The 27253-nt window shown below is 57.4% G+C and overlaps 1 protein-coding gene across 3 annotated transcripts; it reads right to left on the bottom strand.

Annotated features, from left to right (window-relative positions):
- Positions 1–1173: 1173 nt before the first annotated feature.
- Positions 1174–26469, bottom strand: Sh2b2 (SH2B adaptor protein 2). Of its 3 annotated transcripts, none has more exons than XM_070033102.1 (9): positions 26420–26469; positions 14752–15473; positions 8905–9006; positions 7624–7715; positions 5723–5814; positions 5468–5626; positions 4557–4765; positions 2308–2479; positions 1174–1778 (listed from the first exon to the last, which is right to left on the bottom strand). In XM_070033102.1, exons 2-9 carry the CDS (start codon positions 15442–15444, stop codon positions 1447–1449), a joined length of 1851 nt encoding a protein of 616 aa, XP_069889203.1. In that variant the 5' UTR covers positions 15445–15473; positions 26420–26469; the 3' UTR covers positions 1174–1446. The 3 variants fall into 3 exon arrangements, with proteins under 3 accessions (XP_069889203.1, XP_069889205.1, XP_069889204.1); XM_070033104.1 differs by lacking the exon at positions 26420–26469 and adding an exon at positions 24775–25013; XM_070033103.1 differs by lacking the exons at positions 5468–5626; positions 26420–26469 and adding an exon at positions 24775–24842.
- Between the last annotated feature and the right edge of the window lie 784 nt (positions 26470–27253).

The raw sequence follows: 27253 nt of genomic DNA, 5'->3' as shown, positions 1-27253 counted from the left end.
CTCAGGACCCTCTCCACCTGCTGCACCTTACACCTACTTCCCCTCACCCCACATCCATAGTGCCAGCATCATCATCCAGGGTGTGCCTGGTCCAGGGCTTGGCCCAGTCCTCTGTCACACTGCAATGGGCCTGCCTGGCTGCCCGCCTGGCTATCCCACAAACAGTCTGGCCTAGAGCCAGACATGGGAAACACTCATTGAGAAGCAACTGAGTCCACTTTGAAGATGCTGTTGCCATCTGCCTGGCTGCTGTGATTTCCCCAGAGTCCGGAATCAGGCTTTGTGGAAGCACCAGTAGGAGTGACAGGCCTGAAGGTCTTGCGTCCTTTCCACATACAATTCTTGCATGTCTCCTGAATTCATATTCATTTAGGAACACTGATGGAACCATGCCTGACTGCTGATCTTTTTTTTCCTGGTCATTGGGGCTTGAACTCTGGGCCTGGGCGCTGTCCTTGAGCTCTTCAACTCAAGGCAAGTGCTCTACCACTTGAACCACAGGACTACTTCCCCGTTTTCTGGTGGTTTATTGGAGATGAGTCTCACGGACTTTCCAGCCCAGGCTGGCTTTGAACCGAGATCCTCAGATCTCAGCTTCCTGAATAGTTAGGATTACAGGCGTGAGCCACTGGTGCCCAGCCCTATCTCTTTCTCATGTTCTGTGCCCCAACGTCAGTACCCTGGCCTGCCTCCTTCCCATTCTGTTCTGAGGGAGTGAGCCCTCCGAGGGAGCCAGGGGGGTGGCCTCAGTCTTGGGGCTCCTGCTCAGCTAACTGGCTAGAGAGGACAAATCCTCGTGATCAGGGCAGAAGGCATCACACAGGGCCCTGGCCAGTCTGTTTCTCTCCCCAGGTACAGATGAGTAGGGGTTGGCACCAGGCCTGGCAAAGGCCAGCGTGGGTCAGAAGGGCTGCAGCCGTAGTGGAAGGAGAAATCCCAAGGGGGACTGGTGTCACAGCTCTACTAAAGCCCCCTCTCCAACCCTTATCCTCTATTCTTCATATCATTGTCTCTGTTGAGACAGAGCTGGGCAGGGACCAGGCACAGGGGCTTGGATGGCGTAGTGAAATGCCTCTGTGACAATAATCCGTGATACAAAGAGCCACTTTCCTTCCTGTGGTGTTGAGGCTCACACTTAAGAAAGGACAGCAGAGCCCGGATGTAGTCCCTAAAACAGGCTCTTTAATAAACATTTGTCTTCACTGAAGAGCTTCCTTTTACCACAGCCTGAGGCTGGGGCCTGTGGGCGCGGCCCGCCACGGGTGGGCGGTCCTAGATGCCGATCGGACGCGGCCTACCGCAGATAAGCAGGTCATGCGGCCAATGGGTGGCCTGCCCCGGGTAGGCGGGCCGTTCCGCCGATAGGGCGTGGCCTACCGCAGATAGGCGGCAGTGCCGCGAATGAGCCCGGCTGTCCCGGGCAGGCGGGCCGAGCCGCCTTGGGCCCTAGTAGAAGGAGTACTGATTCTCCACGGCGCGCGCACGGCCGGGCGCTCCCTCCGCTGGCTCATCGCTGGCCCCGGCCGCGGCCTCCAGCAGGCGCTCGGCGCTGTTGCTGCGACTGCGCGCGCTGAGCGGACCCTCGGCGGCGCGCGGAGGCGCAGGCACGGAGGCGGTGGAGGCCGACGAGGTGGACGAAGAGGAGGCTCCGGGGGCCTCCGAGGGCGAGGCGGGCGGGCAGGCGGCCGCGGCCAGGTTGGAGAAGTAGTGCTGGCCGGCGGGCTCGGCCCAGCAGCCGGGGGCCGCGGGCGCGACGCCGCTGGGCGATGGCCCCGGGTCTGCAACGGAGGCGAGGAGGCGAGCGGTCAGCGGGAGCCCCGCGCCCCGTGGCACCGCTGCGTGCGGCCCCGTGTGCGGGGATCGACCTTGCTCACCCCGAGGCCGCGACTCCCTCCAGTCCCAGTACCTGTTCTTGATTCGTCCCGATTCTGGGGCTTGAACTCAGGGAGGGTCTGGGGGCTGTCCCTGAACTTTGGTGCTCAAGGCTGGCGTTCTACCACTTAAACCACAGCTCCACTTCCACGCCTTTTGGTGGTTCATTGGAGATAACAATCTTACTGACTCCTGCCTAGGCTGGCTCTGAATCCTCTCAGCCTCTTGAGTAGCTAGGATTACAGGCATGGGCCACACACAGTGCTGGCACCTGTATCCACTGATGGTCCCCCACAGCTCACACCTGCTGTGGCCAGCCTGGGAGATGGGATGTGCCTGAGACTGGATGTGACCTGGTGTCATCTGCCCTCAGTAGTCATGCTGGCCACCTGTGAAGTGAGTTAATCCCCTAGGCCAGGTATAGGGGCATCTTACCAGGTAGTGGGCCCTGGGCCCGGACATAGCTGCGCAGGGTGATATCAGCAGAGCCCCCAGACTCCAGTGGGATGGGGTGGGTGTGGAAGTGGCGGAGCATGTCAAGCACAGACTGGAACCACAGGTGTTGCACATGGCACTGGCCATGGCCGTTCAGGGACAGACGAAGGTGCTGCGGACATAAGGTGGGAATGGTCAGTGAGGCAAACTCTGGCTGGCCACCTGCCTGGGCAGTGGCGTTGGAAGCCTAGGCCTTCATGATTCCTGAGGCCAGAGGGGCTGGGTGGGGAACTGGGGCTTTTATATGTGCCCTACTTCTGGGGGTGGGGCCACTCCTGGGTATGGGAGGAAATGGGGGGGGGAAGTGACAGCTTGGCTAAAATGGAGGGCACAGATATTTGCCCCAAATTGTGCCCAGGCTCCTGCTGTTCACCCCATCAACTGTATCCCCCTCTAAAGACTTCAAGAAGAGCTGGGCCCTGGTGACTCAAGCCTGTAACACTAGCTACTCAGGAGGCTGAGATCTGAGAATTGTGGTTCAAAAGCCAGCCGGGAAGGAAAGTCTGTTAGACCCTTATCGCCAGGAAACCAGAATTGGCGCTGTATCTCAAGTGGTAGAGCACTAGCCTTGAACTGAAGAAATGAAGGACAGAGCCCAGGCCCAGAGTTCAAGCCCCACGACTGACAAAAAACAAAAAACAAAAAAAAAAACTTCAGGAGTAGGAACTCCCTATATGGGAGATGGGGAAACTGATGCCCAGGGAGAGCTTGTGTGACTGCCCCTGCTCTTCAGGAAGCTAGGGGCTGGAAGGGGGGATGGGCAGGAAGGAGAGCCTGCCTTGCCACCTATACAAGGGTGGGCTGTGAGTGAGTTCTGCCATTGGCAGGACAGAAAGTTGCCAGGAACAGTGTGCAGAACCTTGGGAACATGAATGGCAGCTAGGGCCAGGACACAGCCTGAGGAAAACTGCAGTGTGCTCAGATCTATATAGAGACAGGCCTCCTAACTGGGCAGGATCTCTGGGGGCAGCTGGACCCCAGGGGCAGGTGTAAGCAAGGCAGGAACACCTCCACATTCTGGAAAACCATCCAGACATATCAGTTATTTGAGGGCAGAAAGAGCTGCACCTCTGTAGAAAGAGGGTGGTGGGGAGAGTGAAAAATCTCCCTTCCTTCCCTGCCAGGGCTGGGCGGGGGGGGGGGGGTCCATGCCGTTCCTACCCCTAACTTATCAGATAGGACAATCCCCATCATTCCGGGAGAACGGAAGCCAGGCAAGGGAAGCACAAGTTCAATGATGCCTCTTGCCCATCCTGCTTTCCCTTCTTTCCAACCCTTGGCAGCCCCAGCACTGTGTGAGCCCCTGGCCTAGGCATGCATTAGATGCTCCTCAGCTCCCTGGAGAGGTTGTGCTGGCCAAAAAGGAAACCACCAGCTGCCAGGGATGGCGTTGATGCTTATCACAGAACTGCTAAGGGCGGCTGCCTTCCAAGGAGGGGAGCCTAGGGCAGTGCCAGCCAGTGCTACCCAGAGAGCCCAGGGGTCATGGGGTGGTGAGATCGCCAGGCTGGTGGATGCATACTGACCACCAGCTGCCAGCTGTGGCAGGAGACCTGGGGTGCTCCTCCCTCCAGCAGGGGCTGCCAGGAAACAGAGTTCTGGAAGGTGCCAAGGCTGGGTCTGTTTCCTTATTGGAAAAGTGGGCGGTATGGGGAGGATTCAGGGATTCAGGCGTACTGCACCATAAACCTGGCTTTCCTGTCCTGTTATCAGCCCTGCCTGTGAGTGATCATGGCGCACCGGGGCCATGGCTCCTTGGAGCACACCTCTGCTCATGCCCGGCCCTGTCTCAGGGCCCCTCCGCTGCCCCCACCAGACCCCAAGCAGCCCATGTGGCACAATCCTCCAGCCCACCGGTGTCTCCTTTACATCTCTGGTCTGAGCACAGGCCTGGCCCAGAGCTGGAGCCCTGGCAGGGTTGAGGGTGAGCAGAGATGGGGATAGGGTATTTAGAGGTGGGAGGAGAGGCAGATGGACCCTGGGGACAATGTCTCCCTGAGACATGCCAGCGACCGAAGGCCTTGCCAGCTTAGGTTCTCACACTGGCCGGGCCACCAGCTCCCCATGGCCAGTGTGGGCTGGTTCGTGGGAAGACATGTCACACCTGCGCACCCGAGCCTTGCCCAGAATCAGGGAGCCCTTGCCCGCCTCGGCTGCGTGCCCACCCTGCAGCCTGCATGCACGCTTGCCTTGGCCTTGCCCTGGAAGTTGAAGGTCAGCACGTACTCCCCAGGCCTCGTTTCGCTTTGGCGGATCACGAAGAGACCGTGGCTCCGGGGCCCTCCTGCCAGCACCAGCTGAGCGGCCTTGACCCGAGACAGGGTCCCGTGGAACCAGGGGTAGTTGGAGAGCTCCAGGCCCGGCTCAGCCTCGGGGTCTGGCTCCACGCCTTCCTCCCCTGGGGTGCAGGGTGACAGCATGAGGGGTGAAGGGACAGAGAGGGCAAATAAATACATGAGCTTTTAGAACTAGGCAGAGCCAGTCCCTCACTAGTTAACCGTATGAGGTAAACTGAGGCATGGAGAGGGGAAAGTCAGTTTACGAGTCAATCTGCCAGTCAGAAACACGAATCAGCGTCAAGCCTCAGTTTCTCCAACCTGGTTCCAATCCTCTGTATGACTTTGTATGATCATTTTCTTTTCCTTTCCTTGTTTTCCCGAAACACAGACTCCCTATATAGCTATCCTCCTGCCTCAGCCTCCCAGGTGCTGGGATTACAGGCGTGAGCCACTTTGCCTGGCTCTACAAGCATTTTCTTTTTACTTTTTTTTTTCTTTGATAGTCCTGGGGCTGGAACTCAGGGCCCGGGCACTGTCCCTAAGCTTCTTTTTGTTCAAGGCTAGCACTCTAGCCACAGCACCACTTCTGGCTTTTTCTGTTGATGTGATACTGAGGAATGGAACCTAGGGCTTCATGCATGCTAGGCAAACACTCTACCACTACACCACATTCCCAACCTCTACAAGCATTTTCTATGGCATCCAGGAGCCTGGTGCCCAGAGGTGGGATGAAGGGAGTGTTCCGCAAGGGTTCTAGGGGGTGCCATGCTCCCTGTGCCAGCACAGGGCCTGGAGGGGAGGCAGGGGGGTCCCCTGGGCACCTGCACTGCTGTCATTGCCTCCGCTGCTGCCTGGGGACTGCAGGGTCTGCAGGAAGGTCTGTAGTGGGACGTGGAGCAGGGACTCTCCCACAGTGTCTCGGACCCGGCCATGTGGGGCAGTCACCACGGCTGCCGCTGTCTCTGGGGGCCGTGGCGGGTCTGCGGGTGAAAAGCATGTCCCTTGATCTGTTCACCTGCATGTCCACCCCTCCATCTCTGGCCCCAACTCTTCTGGCCAGCTCTGTTCCCACCTACCTTCCGTCAGGAGCTCACAGCTGCAGGAGGCCACACGGCTGGCCAAGCAGCCTCCCTGGGAGCAGGCCATCTCCAGGTCTTCCTCACAGTCACTGTGCGGGTGACAGGGTACAACACATTGGGTCATGGAGCCTGCGCTGCTCGGAGTGCCAGGCCCCACCCTGGGGTCATGGTCATTCTGCCTCTCTCTCAGCAGCCTCTGTGACCACCGCGTGACCAGAGACCACCAAGTGCCATAGGTGCCCCAAGGCTGCAAGATCTGAAGCCAGGTGTGGTGACTCATGCCTACAATCCCAGCTACTTGGAGGCTGAGATCTGAGGATCAAGGTTGAAGCCAGTTGGGCAGGAAAGTCTGTGACTCTATCTCCAAAATACCAGAAGTGGAGCTGTGGCTCAAGTGGGAGAGCACCAGCCTTGAGGGGAAAAGCTAAGAGACAGTGCCCAGGCCTTGAGTTCAAGCCCTAGTACTACCACACAAATAAAATCTCTATCTACTAACTCTGATTGCCCAGCACCAGGGCCTAGCAAGCCCCTTCCCCACCTGGGGCCCTGCTGGCTCTGGAAGTCTGCAAAGCGAGGTGCAAGGTTCAGGCTCACAAGGGGCTGGAAATGGTTTATAGCGTGGATGGTCAGCAGGCTAGCTGTGGAAGTTTCCACGGTGGGGTGGGCAGGGCCAAGCTCACTGGCTTAGAACTTTAACTGTGCTTCTTAAACGGACTTGTTCATTAGAAAGCATGACCCCCTACCCCCACCCCCAGGGCAGGTTCACACTGAGAACCCAGGTCTCCCCAGGCCCTCAAACGGCTGGCCCGGGGATCTCTGACTGCACACAGCTGCCCCAGGCACTACTGTCCCCACCAAGTCATCTGCTCAACCCTCCTTTTCTTGTGTGTATAGTAGTAGTAGGGTTTGAACTCAAGGCCTCAAACTTGTTCAGCTGGCATTTTACCACTTGCACTAGACCTCTAGCCTCTCTTTTGGCTAGTTAATCTAGAGATAGGGTCTCAAACTTTTCTACCCCCAAAGGTCTGGGACTGAACTCCTATCTCAGCCTCCTAAGTAAGCTAGTGCTATAGGTGTGCCCAGTTCTGCTTTTTTGGGGGGTGGTATTGGGGACTGAACTCAGGGCCTTATGCTGGATAGACAACTGCTCCACTTGGCCATGTCCATGGTCCCTTAGCTTTTAGTTTGTTTTTAGTGAGGGTCTTACAGTCTTGCTGGGAGCTGTGATTTATCTAGCTCTACATCTGGGTAGCTGGGATTACAGTGGTGCTCCCCTGCACCTGGCTTTGCTTGGTTTTGTGTGTGTGTGTGTGTGTGTGTGTGTGTGTGTGTGTGTGTGTGTGTGTGTGTGTGTGTGTGTGTGTGTGTGTGTACGCATATGCACCAATATCAGAGCATGAACTCAGGACCTCATAGTCTTGCTCATAGTTTCTTGCTCATAGCTGGTACTCTACCACTTGGGCCATACTTCCAGTCTAGCATTTTGCTGGTTGGAAATGGAATCTCACTAGCTTTTCTTCCCCGGACTGATTTTGAACCCTGCTCTTCCAGGTCTCAGCTTCCTGAGTAGCTGGGATTACAGATGTGAGACACTGGCACCTGGCCATCAGCTTTGGTACCTGGTGGGGGGCTCGTACTTAGGCTGTGTCCTTCTTTGGGCTGAGCTGGGGGCCGCTAAGTAGCCTCTTGTCACCTGTTGGGCTCCCCCATCAGAGCCCATCTGCCAGAAACTCCCATAGTGAGGACAAACATGCCCATCTTTCCTGATTCCCAAATTCTCTGGGGTTAGCAGGGTGGGGCTGAGGCCCAGAGAGGACCTCATGAGAATGGTGCCTGCCGTGTCTGGGAAAAGGAGCAGCAGCCCATCCATCCCCATCCAGGAGCCATGCGGTACTCACCCAGGATCCACACAGCCCTGGATATCAGCCACCCACGAGTGCTTCTGCAGGGAGTCAATGGTCTCCAGGATGTACTCGGCTCCATTCTCCACCTGTGGAGGGGGCAGCACTCCAACCTCCACCCCCTGGGGGGGCCTCCCACCATCACCCCATCTTCTCTGTCATCCACCCCGTCATCAGAGATGACAGCCCACCTGGAGATGAGATCCAGCCCCACGCCCCCCATATCCTCAGGGCCCCTTCTGCTGGCTGGGGAGGGTGGCCAAAAGTCCCTGGGTCCTTCACAGATTGGGTTTAAGTCAAGAGGGGGACAGGTGGCTCTACACACTGGGTCAGGGGGTTCAAACCTTGGGGACTAGAATTTCACCCCAGAGAAGCCAGGACAACTGCCCCACTGTATGGGGCACTCTGGAGGGAGGAAGGTCCCATACTGTCCTTATTCAGAGGCCCAGGAAGGCCCGGAGCCATACAGCAGCTACCTGGCTGCATTAGGATCTGACCCTCTCTTTGAGGTATGATGTCCCTGTTCTCAGCTTCCTGTCCTGTGCCTCTGTCAAAATGCACTGTCACACTGGGAGGGTCCTCGGAGACCCCCTTCCATGCCTGTCCAGACAGATGGGGACACTTAGGCCCACAATGGGATTGGCAGGCGCATCCCTCTGCCTTGGGGCTTTTGCCTATCAGCTGCCCAGGGTCCACCCAGCAAGTGGGCAGGGCCATGTCCTCAGCCCCAGCCTGGTATAACTTGGGGCACAGGGCTGGCAAGGTTGCCCAATGAATAAGGGAGTTTATGACTAAGTAGAGCTGGGTGGGAACATAAGGCTGGGCAGGGCCTGGGAAGAGGGCTGGGTCCCCCCCCCCCCGCCACCCCCCCCCAGGGGACTCAGCCTGGCAAACCCTGCTGCAAGCAGGTGTACCCAGCAGGGCCTAGCTAGTCGCACTCCAGTGCCCTGAGATGGGGCATCTGTATTTGCTACAAGCTGGCCACCAGCTTTTGCCATGGGGTGGGTGTGCCTGACTGTGGTGGGAAACAGGGCGGGGAGGAAGTGAAACTTTGATGAGTCCCTGGGAGGAAACAGGAAGGGGCCTGGGACCCACAGCTCCACTGCTCAGCTGGAGACTAAGGCCCTTGCTATGAGCTGGGTGCTTGTCATGGTATCCTAGGTCTCCTCCCCACTCCTGGCTGCTGTGGGGTCCACTCCCTCCCAACATGGCTGCTGCCACCCAGAAAGTCATGGCCTGGAATAGCCAGGCTGTCGTTAGGGTTGTAGGGGAGCTCACCTTGAGCACGAACGTGTTGTCCTTCTCAGGCATCTCCAGGGGCATGGTGGTCCGCACCTCCATGATGGCCGACAGGGGGATGCTCACCTTTGGCCTGGAGGCCTGCAAGGCCAGAGGGGGACGGTGAGTGGCTCACAACACTCGATCTGCCCTTCCCAGCTCCCAAGGTCAGAACGGCCTTCTGCTTAGACCCCAGAGGCCAACCTGGCATGGAGGTACACTCCTGGTTCCTGGTTGGACAAGTTGAAGGAGTGTCTCCACCGTCTCATAACAAGCATGAGTCCCAACCTGTGAACCCCACTTGGGCTGCCCACTGACCAGTTTTTTTCCCCTTTTTTAGTTTTTTTTTTGTGCTGGTATGGGGGATTTGAACTCAGGCCCTTGTGTGCTCTCCTTACATTTTTCACTCAAGGCTAGCAACTCTACTACTCAAGTTACAGCTCCACTTGCAGCTTTTTGATGGTTAAATGGATTTAAGAGTCTCACAGACTTTCCTGCCTGGACTGGCTTAGAACCTTGATTCTCAGGTCTCAGCAGGTGTGAGCCAACAGGGCTCCGCTTGGCTTTCCTAATCTTGACCTTGACCCACAGTAAGACATGCATTTAACTGTGTCCCAAGGCATAGCTGGGCAGGTAAAAACATCTGCAACAAACATTTCACTGGACAGCATTTACCCTTGGTATGCATCCTATTTCTTAGTCTATTCTAGTACACTAAAAACATGGGAAACCAGAGCCAGTGGCTCACAACTGTAATTCTAGCTACTTAGGAGGGAGAGACCTGAGGATATACTTTGAAGCTAGTCTGGGCAGAAAAGTCCATGAGACGCTTATCTCTAACTACCCAAAGAACTGGGAGTGGAGCTGTTGTATAAGGGTAAAGTGCTAGCCTTGAGAAAGAAAAGCTCAAGGAGAATGCCCCAGCCCTGAGTTCAAGCCCCAGGACAGGCACACACACAAAAAAAAGCTGGGCTCCAGGCTGGTGCACAGGTGCAGTCCCAGTACTCGGGAGGCTGAGGCAGGAGGGACTGAGTGCCAGGATAACCTGAGTAACACAGCAAAACCCCAAGGGGTAGGAGATGTGGTTCTCTCAGTGGAGAGAACTAGCATGTGCAGGCCCTGGATTCACAGCATCAGCACTACGAGGAGAAAAAAAAAAAAAAGCCAAGGGCTGGGAAGGTGGCTCAGTGGTAGAGCGCTTGCTTTGCAGGCATGAGGCCCTGGGTTCCATTCCTCAGCACCACATAAGCAGAAAAAGCTGGAAGTGGCGCTGTGTCTCAAGTTGGTAGAGTGCTAGTCTTGAGCTGAAGAGCTGAGGGACAGCGCCTAGGCCCAGAGTTCAGACACCACAACCACCACCACCACCACCAACAACAACAACAACAATAAAAAGCTGAGCCAGGCGCTGGTAGCTCATACTTGTAATCCTAGTGACTCAGGAGGCTGAGATCTGGAAGACCGTGGGTTAAGGCTAGCTCAGATGTTAAAAGTTTGAGAGCCCGGTGCTGGTGGCTCAAGCCTGTAATCCTAGCTACTCAGGAGGCTGAGATCTGAGGATCGAGGTTCAAAGCCAGCCCGGGCAGGAAAGACCATGAGACTCCTACCTCCAATAAACCACCAGAAAACTGGAAGTGGCGCTGTAGCTCAAGTGGTAGAGTGCTAGCCTTGAGCTGAAGAGCTGAGGGACAGTGCCCAAGCCCAGAGTTCAAGCCCCATGACCGACCAAAAAAAAAAAAAAAAGTTTGAGACTCTGTTTCCAAAATAATCAGCAAAAAGCAGGACTAGAGATATTGTTCAAGTGTTAGAGCACCTGCCTACAAAGCATGAGATGCTGGGTTTAAACTTCAATACTGAATAAGAAAAGAGCTGAGAATGCGACAGCGCTAGAGTGCTTGCCTAGCATGCATGAAACCTTGGTTTGATTCCTCAGTACCACTTACACAGAAAAAGCCAGAAGTGGTGCTGTGACTAAAGTGGTAGAGTGTTCACCTTGAGCTGAAGAGCTGAGGGACAGTACCTAGGGCCAGAGTTCAAGCCCCACAACCAACAAAACAACACATGGTCTCTCTGATATGAAGATGCTAAAGCCAAAATGCAAGGAGATATGACAAAGTAAACAGGGATTAAGAAACAAAGGACTTCTATTCATTTTGTCATTGCTAAATGACTCCATGTTTTGACCACATATATATATGGTATATATATGCACACAACTGAGGGAAGCTAGGAGGAGGACACAGAATCAGAGGGAAACGGGAAAACATACAACAGAGGGGCCCATCAGCTGCATTTGACATAGATGAAAATGAGCTAAGCAACTCAAAGGCAGCGATAGGAGGGAGGGAATGAGAGGAAAAGAGGGAACAGCTTATACTAAGCAAAAGGAAAGAAATATAAACATCACCTGATGTGGAAGAAATAATTGTATTGTGAAAGCTCATAGAATTCACAAACTTTATAGACCATGATAATGACAATGTGTCTTGTGAAGGTTAAAATGTGTTTTGTGACTTTAAGTATCAATATTCCACAACACTGTGAAATATGAAATACGTGAAGTTTATGTAAGCACCTAGGTAATCTCAATAAAAAAAAATTTTTTTTTTTTTTTTGCTTATGTGGTGCTAGGGAATTGAACCCAGGGCCTCAGGCATGCAAGGCAAGCGCTCTACCACTGAGCCACCTTCCCAGCCCCTCAATAAAAAAGTTAAAAAAGAAAAAGAAAAGGAAAGACAGCCTTCTGGCTCGCACTCATTCTCTGAAGTGAGGGCCTGGCGCTCATGTCCCAATATCACTGCACAGTTCACCCAAGGTGGGCTGGCATCGTGCCATGGGAGGCATGCTCAGGGCCTTGTTCTGGGCTCGTGTCCTGGTCCAGAGACCCCTAGAGAGGCCCAAGATGGGGCTTCCTGGCAGGGCTTGGACTCTAGCACAGGGACTTTCTCAGAAGGAAAAGGGCGGGCGCACGGTGTACAGGCAGTAGGAATTCCTGGCAGGCCTGGAAACTTTTTTTTTTTTGGTCGGTCATGGGGCTTGAACTCTGGGCCTGGGTGGCTGCCCCTCAGCTCTTCAGCTCAAGGCGAGTGCTCTACCACTTGAGCCACAGCGCCACTTCTGGCTTTTTCTGCTTATGTGGTGCTGAGGAATGGAACCCAGGGCTTCATGCATACAAGGCAAGCGCTCTACCACTGAGCTACCTTCCCAGCCCCACCTGGCCACTCTTCAGCAGGCACAGGGCTGGGATTGGGGTAGTGATGGAAAGCCTGGACTGCAACTGGGGGACAGAGGCCACCGTATAGGCCTGGCCTGGGACCGTGGGCTCTGGTCCTTGGCCTGGTATCTGAAGCCCTCTGCCCTGGTCTCTAACTTGTCCTGCCCAGCTCCTTGCAGGGGCTCCTGAAGCTCAACCTGTTCAAATCTACATTCAGTCCTGCAAATATGGTTACAGGTTTCCTGGTGTGCCAGGAAATGCTCAAATTGGCAGGCGTTTGGACGGTGTTATGGACAGTTCCACTGCTTACTTTGACAGTCCTGGAGATTGAACTTAAGACTTCATGCTTGTTATGGAGGTGCTTTACCACTTGAGCCATACCTCCAGTCCTTTTTTGCTTTCAGATAGGATCTTTTGATTTCTGTCTGAGCCGGCCTCAGACCATCTTCCTCCTACATAGCTATGCCTTCCACGTACCTGGGATTAACAGGCATGTACCACTGTGCCAGGCTTGTTTGTTGAAATGGGGTATCACTAACTTTTGGGGGGGGGCTACACTGGCCTCAAATAGCAATCCTTTCATCTCTGCCTCTTCCTGAATATCTGAGATTACAGGCATGAGACACTATGCCTGGTTTTCATTGCTTCCCAGACCCTAAAGGCTGGCCTGGCATAGGGCCATGAAGGGGACATGGAGTCTCTTCCTGCAGTGGTGAGAGGTCAGGAAGCCAGAGATTTGAGGTGGGACATCAAGGGCTGTGAGAGGAAGTCTAGGGATGTTGGGAAATGGTGCCTGAGCCCACACACCCCCAGCTCCTGATTGCTCCCAGGTGCAGCTAGCTCCCTTGGGCCAGGGCAGATCTGCAAGGGAGTGTCAATAGGATGCTCTAGGGACTCCTTAAGTCAGGGGCCAGTCTCCTGGGACCAGACACATTCGGAATCCCGAGCCATGAGCCAGGGCTGGGACCTGTCCCCAGGGTGGTGGCATTGAGAAAGGGTGGGACTTTTAAGAGGTAATTGCTAGTAGACAGTGGTTGGATCCTTCAGGATACTAATGCTGGGAAGAGATTAATGTAGTTCTCAAGGGAACCTAGCTAGTTGAGAGTGAGTTGTTGTCAAGTGAGGTTACTACGCACTTGCACAAGCCCATTTCCCTTCTTCCCCTCTGCCATGCTGAGGTCAGCCCTTGGCCAGAGGCCAAGTGCATGGGGCTTCCCGACCCCAGACCTTAAGCTTCCAAAGCAGAGTGAAATAGACCTTGTTTCTTAATGCAATATCCACCTCAAGTATTTTATTATAGCAACAACAAGAAAACCCCAATACATCTGGGGGCAGATGGCTCATGCCTATAATCCTACTTACTCAGGAAGCTGAGACCTGAGGATCGCAGTTCAAAGCCATCCTGGACAGAAAAGGCCATGAGACTTATCTCCAACAAACTACTCAGAAAAAGCTGGAACTAGTGCTGTGGGTCAAGTGGTAGAGTGCTTGACTTGAGCAAAAAGAACATCGGGGACAGCATCCAGGCCCTGAGTTTAAGCCCCAGGATCAGCAAAAAAAGAAAGAAAGAAAGAAAGAAGCCTAATACTCCCTGATGTAACATACTGCTCTTCCATCACATCACTCACTCCTGAGTGCCAAAATATGCTCTAACACTTGCCAGAAAATAAGGCCAGGTGGAAGCAAGCTAAGAAGCCTCTGCACTTCCTCAGAATTGGAAGGCCCACTGGCCCCTCAGAAATCTCTGGGTGGAGCTGGAAGGCTCTGCTGGGATCAATGGAGGGGACGACAGAGCCCTGCTAGCCGCTCCCCACCCCCCACGGCATATATGGCTGTTGAGAGACCGCAGCTGTGACTGCCACTCACGGAGGGGCAGTCTCGCTGTCTGCTATGGGTCTGAGGAAGTTCAGCAGCCTGGGATGTGTCTCAGGGATTTAAGGTGAGCTGCTTGGACTGGCACAAAGCCCTGGGGTTGGGGGCACAGCTCTTCAGAGGTGGGGAGCACCTCCCCAGGCTTTGAGGATCTCACATCTGGAGGAGAGGCAGGGAGGAGCACGTGGAGACCCCAGAGGACGGAGGGAGCTGAAACGGGTGCTTAGAGAGACGGGAGGGAGCGGACCCCAGGATAGGCAGGTGCTGGGGTGTCTCCCGCTGCAATGCCAGAACAAGCCTCCAGTGCACAGGGGCTCCACACCCTCATGCCTCTCATCTCCACCTCCTATTCTGATGTCAATATTAGGCCTTGAACTCAGGGCCTGGGCACTGTCCCTGAGCCTCTCAAGGCTAGCTCTCTACCACTTAAGTCACAGCACCAATTCTGGCTTTTTCTGTTTATGTGGTACTGAGAAATCGAACTAGGGCTTCCTGCACGCTAGGCAAGCACTCTACCACTAAGTCACATTTCCAGCGCTGTGCCCCCCACCTCATTCTTGAGCGCCTCCGGGTGGCCACCGGTGACAGTGGGGGGCCGCGGCAGGCCCTCGGGAGGTCTGGGGACCAGCAGCCCCAGTCCGCAAAGCAGGCGGGTTTGCAGGAGACTCCCGCGGTGCCCCTTGGGCTCAGATGGCGCAGAGGAGCGGGAGCCGGGCACCCTAGAACCCCGCCCCGGGTCCCCTCCCCCCCGAGCCTGTGCTCACCTTGGGCGGCACGAAGAACTCCAGGCGGAAGCGCTCCCCGGCGGCGGCGCCCGCCCTGCGCAGCAGCAGGCGGCAGCGGTGCCACTGCGCGGCGCCGGGCCCCGCGTCGTCGGCCACCATGAAGCGCAGCGCGCCCTCGCGCTGGACGTCGGCCGGCTCTGCCCTGCCGGCCAGCGCCCGGGGCAGCCGCAGGCGCCGCGCCCGCCGCTCGCCGCGCTCCCGGGACTCGGGGGGCCCCGCGTCGGGCTCAGCGCGCCGATGCCACAGGTCGCGCACGCCGTCGGCCACGCACAGCCCGAGGTGGCGCAGCGAGAAGCCCTTGCGCCCGCGGGCGCGGGGCACCGCCGCGTCCGCCCCGTCCGCCAGGTCCTCGGAGCTGCGCCAGCGGCCGCGCGCCCGGAGCGGCTCCGCCGCGCCCGCCTCCTCCTCCGCCGCCGCCGCCGCCGCGTCCTCGTCCGTGCTGCCCCGCACGCGCCGCACCTCCGTGCCGAACGCGTCCAGGAAGCTCCGGGCGAAGTGGCGGGCGAACGCGGCGCCCGCGTCCGGGCCGTCGTGGGCCGGATGGTCCCGCAGGAAGCGGCAGAACTCAAGCGCGAAGTCCGCGGCGGCCGCCTGCGCCTGCAGCTCGCAGAACTGCCGCCAGTCGGGGATCCGGGCCGGGCTGCGGGCGCCGCCGGGGCTCGCACCATTCATGGCTCCGCTCCCATCGCAGCTCCCTGCAGCTGGGCACAAGAGAGGGTCACTGCGCCACCTCCCCACGCCTGTCCCGCCTCCCGCCATCCCAATCCCCTTCCCACCCCAGAGCCTTTGCTCAGGTCCGGCTTTCCCAAGCCTCCTTCGGATTTTGCCCAAATGCTACTCTTGCCCCACAGCCCAGACCCACCACTGTATAGCCCAGTGGTAAACACCAGCTCTGGCCAGCCCGGGTCCTGGCACTCCTGGCCTGCCACCCACTTCTACTGCCATCCCAGGCTGTGAATCTGCTCGGGTGGAAGTGCCAGTTCCACGAGGCAGGACCGGATCTTGACAGTGTCGCGGGGGCAGCGGCGTCCCGGCTGGACTTAACCTCAAGTGCTCAATGGAATGAGCGCCATGACTACATGATGTGACACTGGTGTGCCATGATTGACCCTGCCAGGCCCAGGGCACAGAGCTTCCTGGTGACCAAGACAGGGTGTTCTGCCTAATCTTGACCACATGCTCCACCGGATGGAGGTATATAAAGAGGGCTTCAATCTCAGCAATGTCTTCATCCACCCAGGGAACTGAATTTTTGTTTTGTTTTTTCTTTGTGGGGGTCTTGAACTCTGGGGCTGGGAGCTTTCCCTCAGCTCTTCCACTCAAGGCTAATGCTCTACCGCTTGAGTCACAGTGCCACTTCCAGTTTTCTGGTGGTTTTTATTGGAGATAAGAGTTTCACGGATTTTCCTGCCCAGGCTGGCTTTGAACCGCGATCCTCTGATCTCAGCCTCCTGAATGGCTAAGATTACAGGCGACAGCCAGCTGGATTTTCTTTTTTCTGGTTAATTGAAGATGAGAATCTCAGATTTTTCTGCCTAGGTTGGCTTTGAACTTTAAGGCTCACATCTCAGCCTCCTGAGCAGCTAGGATTACAGTTCAGGGTTGGAACTTGTGTATTTGTGTGTGTCAGGCCTACAGACTGAACTCAGGGGTTAGGTGCTATCCCTGGGCTTTCGTGCTCAAGGCTAACACTCTACCACTTAAGCCACAGCTCCATTTCTGTCTTTTTTGGTGGTTAATTGGAGGGAAGTCTCAACAGACTTTCCCACCTGGGCTGGCTTTGAACTGCGATCCTCAGATCTCAGCCTCCTCAGTACCCAGGATTACAAGCATGAGCCACTAAGGCCAGGCTGGCCTGGAACTTGAGCCTCAGCGCCACTTCTGTCCTTTTCTGTGTATGTGGTACTGAGGAATCGAACCCAGTGCTTCATGCATGCTAGGCAGGCACTCTACCACTAAGCCACATTCCCAGCCCTAGAACTCTTATCCTGCTTCAGCCTCCCCAGTGCTGGGAGGACGCAGAGATTCAGGACACCTCAGTCACTGGGGACTCTGTCCTTGTCACTCAACGTGGCCAGCATCCCTGGGGGAGCAGGTCCTACAGTTGTGTGCACCCCTCCCCTCTCCATCAACACTGATTTTATTTTTTAAGTACTAGAGATCAAGTTCAGGACCTTGTGCTTAGCAAGCAAGTGCTCTACCTTTCAGCCATGCCCCAGTGCCTTCGCATTTAGTTTTTCAGAGGATCTTGAGCTTTCGCCCATCTTGTCCTCAGACCAAGATCCTCATAACATTCCCTCCCAAGTAGCTGTGATTATAGGCATGAACCACCACGCTGGACCCAGGAAAGACCCATTCTTCTGAGGGGCTGCTGTTCACCTACTTTCCCAGAGTCTCAGCTCCTGACCTGCCCCTCCCTCTTGGCTCCTGGAAAAATAAAAATTAAAAATCCCAGGATCTCCAATCTTCTGTGGGAGCCAAGCACTGTAATTAAACACCAGGTAAAAATAGCCGCCCCACTTCCTGAGATCATGGCAAGGCCTCTGGGCCCCAAGGCACCATAGGAATTCCCTCTCTCCTTGGGGCAGCTCAGGCTGTGGATCAGCTGTCAACAATCACAGGATCAACCAGGGGTGGAGGGCTAGCCTAGGAGAGGCTTTCATATAGGGAGAGCTCCCCAGAGACCCTCCTCGGGACCAGGGCAGGACAAGAGGGGTCAGGGAGTTTCCTCCAGGAGGTGGGAGGACTTCTCAGGACACTGGAGGCCAGCGTTCATGAAGATGTGGGAGGGCTTTGCTCAGATCTGACCCTCTTCCTGCCCTGCTCTACCTCCTAGTCTCTCTTTCATAGTTAGTCCAGGAGATGCTTCCTCCGGGCAGACCTCCCAGCTTCTCCTACCCAGGCTGGCAAAGCATCTCCTGTGGGCTCACAGCCCCCTCCTGTGTGGCCCTCCAGCAGCTGTGTGGGTACCCTTGGAGTCTATTTCCAGTTCCATTCCCATTCTCTGTGAAGCCAGTCAAGGGGTGGGGGTGGGGCTCCAAGCCCATTCATTCACCCAGCAGCTCCGCCCCTCCCCCCCATCCCCCATCCTGTACCAGCAGGGGCTGGACTGAGTAGAGCTGGGAAGGTAGGCATGGATGCCCCTGAGGCAGAGAATGAAGGCAGGAAGTCGGCCCCAGCACCAACCCCTGGCCCTCCCTGCTTTCCCCTGGCAGAGAGAAGGGCCAGGGCAACTGTCCCAGGCAGAGGCTTCACTATGGCTCTCTGCAAGTTGGGGTAAGACTCAACAAGGCTTCTACCAAGACTGGCTCTTGTAGTCACACCTGGGCAAGGAATGATGGGGGGGAGCAGGGGGTCTTCCCTGACCCTCCTTAGCCACCTGGAAGGCTGGTACAGGGCTGGCTACACAGGCTACACAGGTAGAAATGATGGAGTACCCAGAGGGGAAAAACCTCTAGGCCAAGTGTGGCAGTGCATGTCTGTAATCCCAGCTATCCGGGAGGTGGAGATAGAAGGATCATGGTTCCAGGCTTGCCAGGGCAAACATGCAAAAGCTGGAGAGTTTATCTGAGGAAAAGCAAAAGGGTGAAGGTATGGTTGGCTCCAGTGGAAGAGTGGAGGAAGAAGGCAAACTAGTGGTCCTGAATTCAATCCTCAGTACTGGAAAGAAGAAAACTTTCAAGTGGAGTTACAGTTCCATGTAGAGTTCAAATGCTGAGACGGATGTAGGCCCAAATGCCCGTGGGAAGGGAACAGAGAGCACCAAGTGCACAGATCTTGGCTGAGCTGGGCTTAAGGTCTGACCCTTGACTCCCTGAAAGACAGATGCTAGCCACACTCCAATCCCCGAGCGTGCTTTTCCCCGAAAATGGAAAAGTTAGGACACCTCTTCCTGGAAGTGAGGTGAACTCTGCAACTAATTTTTTTTTCTTTTTAGTCTTTCAGGGCATTGGGGGCTCAGGCTTGGTGCTTGCTAGGCAGGCACCCATGCCACTTGAGCCACGTGCCCATTCCTTTAGTTTTTCCGAGAGTCTTGTGCTGTGGCCCAGGCTCCTCAGTAGCTAGATCACAGACATGCACTGCTAATTCCTGTCATGTTTTTCAGATAGGATCTAACTTTGTCCCAGGTTGGCCTCTAACCACAATTCTCTCTCTGCCTCCTGAGAAGGGATTTTATAAAGGTTTAATCCACCTGCAGCTGTAGACATGGCTCCCCAATCTCTGGGAGCACAGTGGACAGTAGGCATGTCCTGTCCAGCCGGGCTGATGCCCAGTCACTTTGGGGAAGAAGCAGGGTGGAAGGAGCCACTCTGTCCCCACTGTGGGGGGAGCCTGGAAACTCGGAAAACTGAACCCACCCCTTCCTCCATCTCTGCCTGCTCAGCTCTCCTCCTCAGCCTCTGCGTGCTCCTCTACTTTCAGACTACACCTGGCCCTCTTCTTCCCAGAGCCGGCCCTGTGCTGACCCTCCCCGCCGGGGCTGCTGGGGCCCTGTGATTCTGGACCCTCCTGTTTTTGTGGTGTCTCAGCCCTGCTCCAGTGGCCCCTGGGGGGCTAGAAGAGGTGGGGAGATGCTAGCTCCAGCTTAACCCAGGCTCATCACCCAAGCAAAGGACCCAGAACTCTTTTTCACTTAAGGCTGGTGCTGTACCATTTGAGCCACAGCTCCACTTCAGGCTTTGTGTTGGTTATCAAAAGATAAGAGTGTCAGAGATATGTCTGCCTAGGCTGCCTTCAAACCTCAATCCTCAGACTGCAGCCTCTTGAGTAGCTAGGATGACAGACATGAGCCACCAGGCCCCAGCAGGGCCCCTGATTCTGAAGAAGGGTCCTAGAGTCTTTTGACATCCACTGCCAGCTGTCATCCCACTGGGACCAGAGGCAAGAGACAAAGGAAGTGATCCAGGGCTCAGCCCCCATAGCACTGGGGTCTGTCCCTCCCTCCGCAGCCAGACGGACCCCCACGGAGAGCCAGCCAGACACAGACCCAGGGGGGAGGGGGCGCCAGCTTCCGGAGGTAAAAATAGAGCTGACAATCCGAAATGGAAAAAAAAATCCAGTCTTTGCCTCCCCCCGCCCCCCACAGTTCCAGACCCCAAGGCCCGGTCTTTCCATAAAATATTGATGAGCACCAGGCTGCTCGGCTAATGGTCCGGCAACCAACCGATCGGCCTGCAGTAGGTGGGACCGATGGGCGACCACGCCCCTAGTGTGTTGGGCCAGTGGAGCCACAGCCACCTCCCCTCATCCCAGGAGCCGCCAGCCACGGAGGGCACCCAGGCAGTGTCCTTTCCACACGAAGAGGGGCCCCACGCACACCTGCTCAAGCGCACAGCTCTCCTTCCCCCCATGCTGACGTCCCCTCCAGCCTCCTCTGTACCCTCCCTGTGCAGACAGCCCTCTATCCAGCCTGAGTGGCTCCCTAGAAGGCACTTGGGCACTGGTCCCCAAGGCCACTCCAGCCCTCCCCTTCCCCTTCTTCAGAACCACAGCCTCCTGTCCTGGAGAGGTGAGGCCAGAATTCCTCACCCTTCCCCACAGGGCTCTGTTCTTGTCCTGAGACCTGGCACAGGGAGGAGGGAGTGACTTCTGGGGCTTTCTCCTGCTTTCTTTCAGACAGAGTCTTGTTATGTAGCCCAGGAGGGTCTTGAACTCTGATCCTCCTGCCTCTGCCTCACAAAAGCTCAGACTGCAGTCCTGGGTGGGACCTAAGATCCTTGACTGGGACTCTGCTGTAGAAATGGGGGGGGGGGCTCTGGTGATGGGGGGAGGCAGATAGAGTTCTTAGGGCCCTGCCCTTGAGTTGGGGGGTCTGGGTGGTCTTGGCCTTTCCCAGCATTGTTCTCATAGCTAGCTGTCCAGTAGGGCCAAGTATCCTGCCCCCCCCCCCCAGCTGCTGCCTAGTACAACACTCCCTTAGAGGAGAGTATTTGGGAGGCCCAGAACACCCTGGTGCCTGTCTCACAGCTCACCTTCTGCCACTGTGTGTATGTGTTTTCCTGCTGTTGGCTGGTTGCAAATTCATTTTATATACTGGGAAGTTGTAAAAGCTGAAATCTGAGGATTAAGACTCGATGTCAGACAGGACAAGAAAGACTCTTATCTCCAATTAATCACCAAAAAGATGGAAGTGGAGCTGTGGCTCAAGTGGTAGAGCGCTAGCCTTGAGTGAAAAAGCTCAAGGACTTGGTACTGGCATAGATGCAAGCGTGTGTGTGTGTGTGTGTGTGTGTGTGTGTGTGTGTGTGTGTGTGTGTGTGTGTGTGTGTGTGTGTGTGTGTGTGTGTGTGTGTGTGTGTGTGTGTGTACGCGCGCGCGCGCGCACACACACACACAAAGCTGAAATCTGGAGCCAGATGGTCTTCATTTGAGCCCCAGCTCCTCAGCTGTATGACCCTTTGGCCTCCTGGGGCCTCAGTTTCCCATCTGTTACTATGGAGGAGTACGCCTGCTTGCAGTTCCAGAATTCCACTGGGGCTTAGAAGCCTAAGCATCTGGTACCTCCCCCATGCATTCACCTCTTTCCCTCCAGCTGCTTGGGGCAAAGGCCGCCTCCCCATTTCCTACCAATGCAGCCTCCAGTGTGACCCAGGGCAATCTCAGGAGCCCACATCTAATAGGGTCATGGCCCTGTTTCCAGTCTCTGTCCTCTCCCATCTTCCCTGTAAGAAAGCATTCACTGTGACAGATTCTGATGAGAAGGTGGCCAGCCCCATTTGCTGCGAGGTTCCTGTGCACGGGGGCCAGCACAGAGCCTAGGGCAGGAGAGGGGTCACAGGTCCATCCCAGGACGGTACGCACTACTCCCCACACAGAGCTGTTTCTGGGAGCCCCTCCCTCTCTGGGGACAGGGAGGGGAAATCTCCCCAAAGCAGGGAGAAATCTGGGAGGGTGGGGAACCAAGGAACCCTCAAAGCTGGGACCCGCATGAAGCTGGGGCAGATAAACAGGACCAGGGGTCAGACCCATGAGCCGTGCTAGAGGTGTCCAGCCTCCTTCATGAACACCCAGTGCTGGACAGTTCCTCCATAGGCTCTGTGGGCGGAGAGCAGGCTGGGCTGGTTCCAGCTCCTCTCCAAGTCCACCCTGCCCTCCTGGAGTTGCAGGAGGCACCTCCTCATCAGCTTGAGGATCTGGGCCCCTCCCTCTCCCCCAGCATCATGGACCTCACGTGGGCCTTGTCCCCAGATGTACAGGATGCTCCCCACCCCCACCCTATGGCTCTCTAGCCTTCTGGCTTTCCCGTGACACACACGCACCTGAGACTCGGGTGGCTCACTGGAGCTCCCAGAACTCTGGCCACTTGCAGATGCTACTAAAGAATCTTCCCTGGGCTTTTATTTGCACAAGTCAGCATCCTGGCCTGGCATCACCCAGTTTTGCTGCTCCAGTAGCTGGCATGCCAGGAGCTTAAGAGGCCTCTGGAGCACCCATTTTCCCACCTGGCCTTTGCCCTGCCCCTCCATACCTCACAGCTGTGGCTTTTGTCCACCAGCAGACTGTGGACTCCAAGTGATCCCTACCCTCAGAGGGCCTCAAGCATCTGGAGAATGCAGAAGAGTCAACTGACACTGCACTCCCCCATACGGCTCTCCTGGCCCCACTCTACCTCAGCAGGTGTGGGCAGTGACCTTGTGTTGAGGTCACACCTGCCTCCTCAGGGACAGACAGAGCCAGAGAAATAGAACTAAGCAGGACGGGGAGAGCCCTCCACTGCTGCCAGAGCCTTGGCCAACATAATGCTTCACATGGACACAAGGGTTGGAGGGGAGGCCAGCTCCAGGACTGCAGGGGACCCCACTTAACTCCCCTTCCCTGCGCCCAGGCTGGGCAGACCCTGCAAGCTGCTGGACCCAGGCTCCTATCCCTGGGGGGTGGCTGGGAGACCCTGCTCGTGGGCCCAGTGACTTGGCAGGTCTCATCTCGCCTCCTGCAGGTTAGGAACACTAGTAGCAACAACCCACAGGCCTACTGGGATAATGACAGAGTCTGCGAGGCCGCTAGAAGCCCAGGACCTACCCCCCACACCCCAAGGGAAGCCAAGCCCTAAGCTGTTGAAAATCCTCTCTAGAGACTTACTCTAAGTAGGGAAGAAGGGTTTGGAAACTTTGGGCAAATTTTTCACAATAAGAACAAGAAAAGTGTAGGCATTAACCCTTGGCTACCTGCAGCCACTCAGCTATGGGCATCCTCAGCTTACTGGCTACTGTCACACACTGAGGAGGGAGTGGGAGGGTTGGGTCCTGGAGGCTGGGGGTAGAGGGTCTGGTATGGTGATCCATGTCTATAATCTAGCACATGAGAGACTGAGAGGATTTTTTGGGGGGGGGGGTCCAGTTGTGGGGCCTGAACTCTGGGCCTGGGCTCTGTCCCTCAGCTCTTGAGCTCAAGGCTAGCGCTCTACCACTTGAGCCACAGCGCCACTTCAGCTTTTTTCTTTTTGCTTATGTGGTGCTGAGGAATTGAACCCAGGGCCTCATGCATGCAAGGCAAGCGCTCTACCACTGAGCCACCTTCCCAGCCCCTGAGAGGATTATCTTTAGGCCAGCCTGGGCCTCTTAAACCCTGTCTTTAAAAGTTAAAAAATAAGTAAGTAAATAAATAAATAAAGGAGAAAATGAAACACTGGTGCCTCATGCCTAGCTGTTCAAGAGGCTGAGATCTGAGGATCAGGTTTCAAAGCCAAACTGAGCAGAAAAATCTGAGACTCTATCTCCAATTAACCAGTAAAATGCTGGGCTGGAGGCCTAGCTCAAGTGGTAGGGCACCATCTGTGAATGGAAAAAAGCCCAGAGACAGCTCTGAGACTTTTGAGTTGAAGCCTTCAGTACATCAAAACCCCCCACCCCCACAAAATAATAGGTGGAGGAAGCAGCTGATGGGAAACTGCTGCCCAGACCCCCCCCAGAGCCAAACCCGTGCAATCTAACAGGATTCGTGCCAGACCTGTTCTACAGTTCTGTCACTTCCCAGACCAGTGGCTTCCCGCAAAAGAAGGGAGACTTGGAGGGAAGAGATGTGGAGGCCTTCAGATCACTCCCAAAAGTCTCTTGGGGAAACCATGGCCCCTAAGCCCCCTACCCACCTGGCAGTGCCCAGTATCCTACGTTGGAGGGAGGCGACGCTGACTGGTCATGGAGCAGGAGGAAGAAAGCACCCTCCCTCCATTTCGCAGGAGAGATGCGGACGCTGAGGAAGGGTTCACTCCAGTTGAATGCCAAGCCTGAGTTATTCAAGTTCCTGGGCACTCTCGGGGTTCCCTGAGCCCCCCAGTTACTGCAGACTTCTCTGCCTAAGACCCCTCTTTCGGGGCTGCTGGGGAAGGGGGGGGTGGAGAGGGAGGAGGAGCAGAGGAGGAGGAGGGGGAGGGGCGCGGAGGGGGAGGGGTCCCAGCCCCGGCCGGGCCGCTGGGCTAGCAAGCAGGTTCATCAATGGCGAAGCCGGAGGGCCTGAATGGAGGGCACAAACCGCCCCTTAAAGGCGCCGGCCTTTCGGGCGCCCGAGCGCTCCTCCCCACGACCGAGGGCCGCCGGGGAGCTCGGGTGGGCGGGGCGGGGCTGGTGGCCTCGGATAAGAGGCCGGATGGAGGGCGTGCCGGCGGGGAGACCCCGGCCGGGAAGGGGTCCGCCGGCCCCGAGGCTCGCGCCCTCCCTCCGGGCCGCCCTTCCGCTCCTCACCGCCGGGGCGAACCCGAGCGCCCCCTCCCCCAGGGGTCCAGCTGCGCCCGCGCCGCCGCCCTCCCGGCCCGAGGGGGCGGGGGCGCAGCTGCCGCGGGGGCGGGGGGCCCGCTCCCCCCTCGGCCTGGGCCGGGGTCCGGCGCCCCGGCGGGGCCCCTCCGCCGCAGCTGCGCCCCCTCCCACCCGTGCACACAAAGACGACAGCTCAGCCCCGCGCGTGCGGCCGCGCTCCGGAGAGGCGGTGCGCACACGCCCTCGGGGACCCGGGGACCGGGGGTGAGGGGCCGGGGCCGGGGACCGAGGACCGAGGACGGGCAGGCCGTACCTACAGGCGCGCAGCTGCGGCCGCCCGGGCCGGAGCGCCGGGGGAGCGCTGCCCGGACCGCGGCCGGGCTCCCGGGGCCCGATGGCTCATGGCTCACGGCTGGCTGAGCTTCCTCCAGACGAGACCCGGCAACGGCGGCGCCTCCTTCCCCGGTTCCACAGCCTGGATGATTTGTGCGCTCGCGGCGGCTCCGGAGCGATTCCCCGCGCGGCTCTCCGAGCAGGATGAGTCCCGCGCGCTCCGAGCCCTGCCCCGCGCAGCGCGCGCCCCGCTCGCGCGCGCCTCCGGCCCCGCCCCCGCCCTACGCGCGCCTCCAGGCCACGCCCCCACGATGTGCCACGCCCCTCGACGCTCTCCGAGCCCCGCCCCGCCCTCCTTTCCTCCGCCTTCTCGCTCCCCGCCAGTGGCCTGGCGTCACGCCTCCGGCCCCGCCCCCGGCCCGCCCACCTGACGGCCTCTGGTCCCGCCCTGCCCCGCCCCCTTGGCGGCTTCCAGCTCCGCGGAGCCCTTAGGCGACGCCCCCTGATGGGTCCGGTCGCCTCCCCGCGGCGAGGCGGCGGAGATCGCTTCGTGTGGGCTGAAGGGGTTAAGAGCCAGACCCGAGCCACGTGTTCCTGGGCCCGGAGCCGACCCGGGCTGGGCATCGGAGTCGTCTCGGGTTCCCCGGTGTGGTGGTCCCAGAGGCGCAGGGGCAGGGCCTCGGGGCGCCTCTCGGTGGCGCGAACCCGGAGGGGTCCACGCGGCCGCGGGACCCTGGGCCTTGAGGAAGTCGGGATGTCGCAACCGAGGAGGTCCGCGTCCGGGTCTGCAGAGTTCTGGCACACACCCCGCCCCCTCTCCCGGGCCCCCCAGGAGCGCAGCCCTCACCTCCCTGCCTCCCCCATGGGGGACCAACGCCGCCCCGAGCGGTGTCGGAGGTCACCGAGGACCCTGGGACCCTTCTTCCTCACCCCTGCCAGGCTCCAGAACGGTGCTCGGGTTCGGGGTCCTGCTAGTCCCCGTAGGCTGCACCAGCACCCTGGCGCCCGGGGGCTGCCAGCAGGCCTGTAAGAGGTGGCAGAACCCCAGTAGCCCCAGAAGGCTGCAGAGGTGCAGAAGGAAGTGCCCGGCGATCCTGGGCTAGCAGTCACTATCTGGGCCTCTTCCCACCCACCCCCAGGCCTTGGGGACCCCTGGCCCTCATTGTTTCTCTGCTCTGGTCACTCCATTGAGAGTTCTTCCCTCCCCCGTGGCCTCTGACCTTCGTAGAACCAAAGCCACTCACAGCTGTTTACTTAGCTGGGTGGGCAGGAGTGTACAATGCTCCTGGCATTGAGGAGACCGGCCTGGATCCCTCACCTGCTGGCCTTGGCGCTACCTTCCCATAAGGGACAGTGAAACTATCTAGGCCTGGGCCTGGCCCCTTCTCTGTCACCACACACACCAGCTGCTCCTCGCCAGACCTAGCTAGCAAACACTTAATGAAAGCTTAGGCGCCAGTCCAGCCATCGACCAGCCTGGGGCCATGGGAGCACTGGCTGGGAACCAGGACACCCATGAATGAGGCAGGAGAAGGAGAGGAAGGGGAAAGCTGGTCGCCTGAAGGAAGGAAGGGTAGACAGTTGGCCTCTGGCTGTGGGCAGTCAGAGGGCAGTATGGGACTAACCTCGTTCTGGATGGGTGGTCTGGGCTTGCTGGTGGACTGTCAGGTGGCCAGAGATGATTCTGGGATGAGATACGAGGGCAGGACAGAAGGAGGAAGTGAGGAGGGTCACCCTCCCTAGGGACTGACTACAGGAGGAACTGATGGGAGGTGGGGGCACTGATTGGCCAAGAGCAGCATTCATGGAGGACAGGTTCATTCTGGGTCCCTGAAGGCTGGAGGCTCTGATGGGGTATATGTTGAGGGGTGCTGACGGAAAGAACCCCCCCTTGAAGAAAAAAAAAAGACAGCTCCAAAAGCCCTGATGTTCAGAACTAAACCTGATAGGAAGTTTGCAGGCCTGGAGACACCACTCCCCCCCCCCCGCCCCCCCAGTCTTGTCCAGACTGGGGATGAGGTAGACTGGAGCTGTCGCTTCATTCAGGGGTTTGAGGCTGGCACTCTTGGGCCCTGGTGGCTCCAGGCTCGGTTTGCCTGGCAAGTGGGGCCCCAAGGGGAAGTGACATAGCCCAGACACCCATGGAGGCACGCACATAAACGCAACTGCCTGCAGTGCTCTCAGCTGCCACCTCGGTGGCTTCTCAAAGGGAGCCTGCATTTCCCGTTTTTACTTGTTTTCACTTGAGCCTGGGGCTCTACCGCATGAACCACAGCCCTACTTCCTGCTTTTTACTGGTTCACTGGAGATGAGAGTTGTCCTGCTTGGGGGAATTCTTGAGGACAGGAAGTTGGGGAGATCTTCCTTGGGTACCAAGGCCATGCTCCCACAGCCGGGGCCTGGCGCAGCCCCTGGGGCTGGAGGTGCCTCTGGCCCCCTGAACCCTCAGTGTCCCTCAG

Source organism: Dipodomys merriami, unplaced genomic scaffold, assembly GCF_024711535.1.
Source record: "Dipodomys merriami isolate MVZ:Mamm:240054 unplaced genomic scaffold, mDipMer1.0.p SCAF_22, whole genome shotgun sequence".
Taxonomy (NCBI): Eukaryota; Metazoa; Chordata; class Mammalia; order Rodentia; family Heteromyidae; genus Dipodomys; species Dipodomys merriami.
The sequence above is the reverse complement of the archived record's forward strand: the minus strand, read 5'-3'. Positions and strand labels throughout refer to the sequence as shown.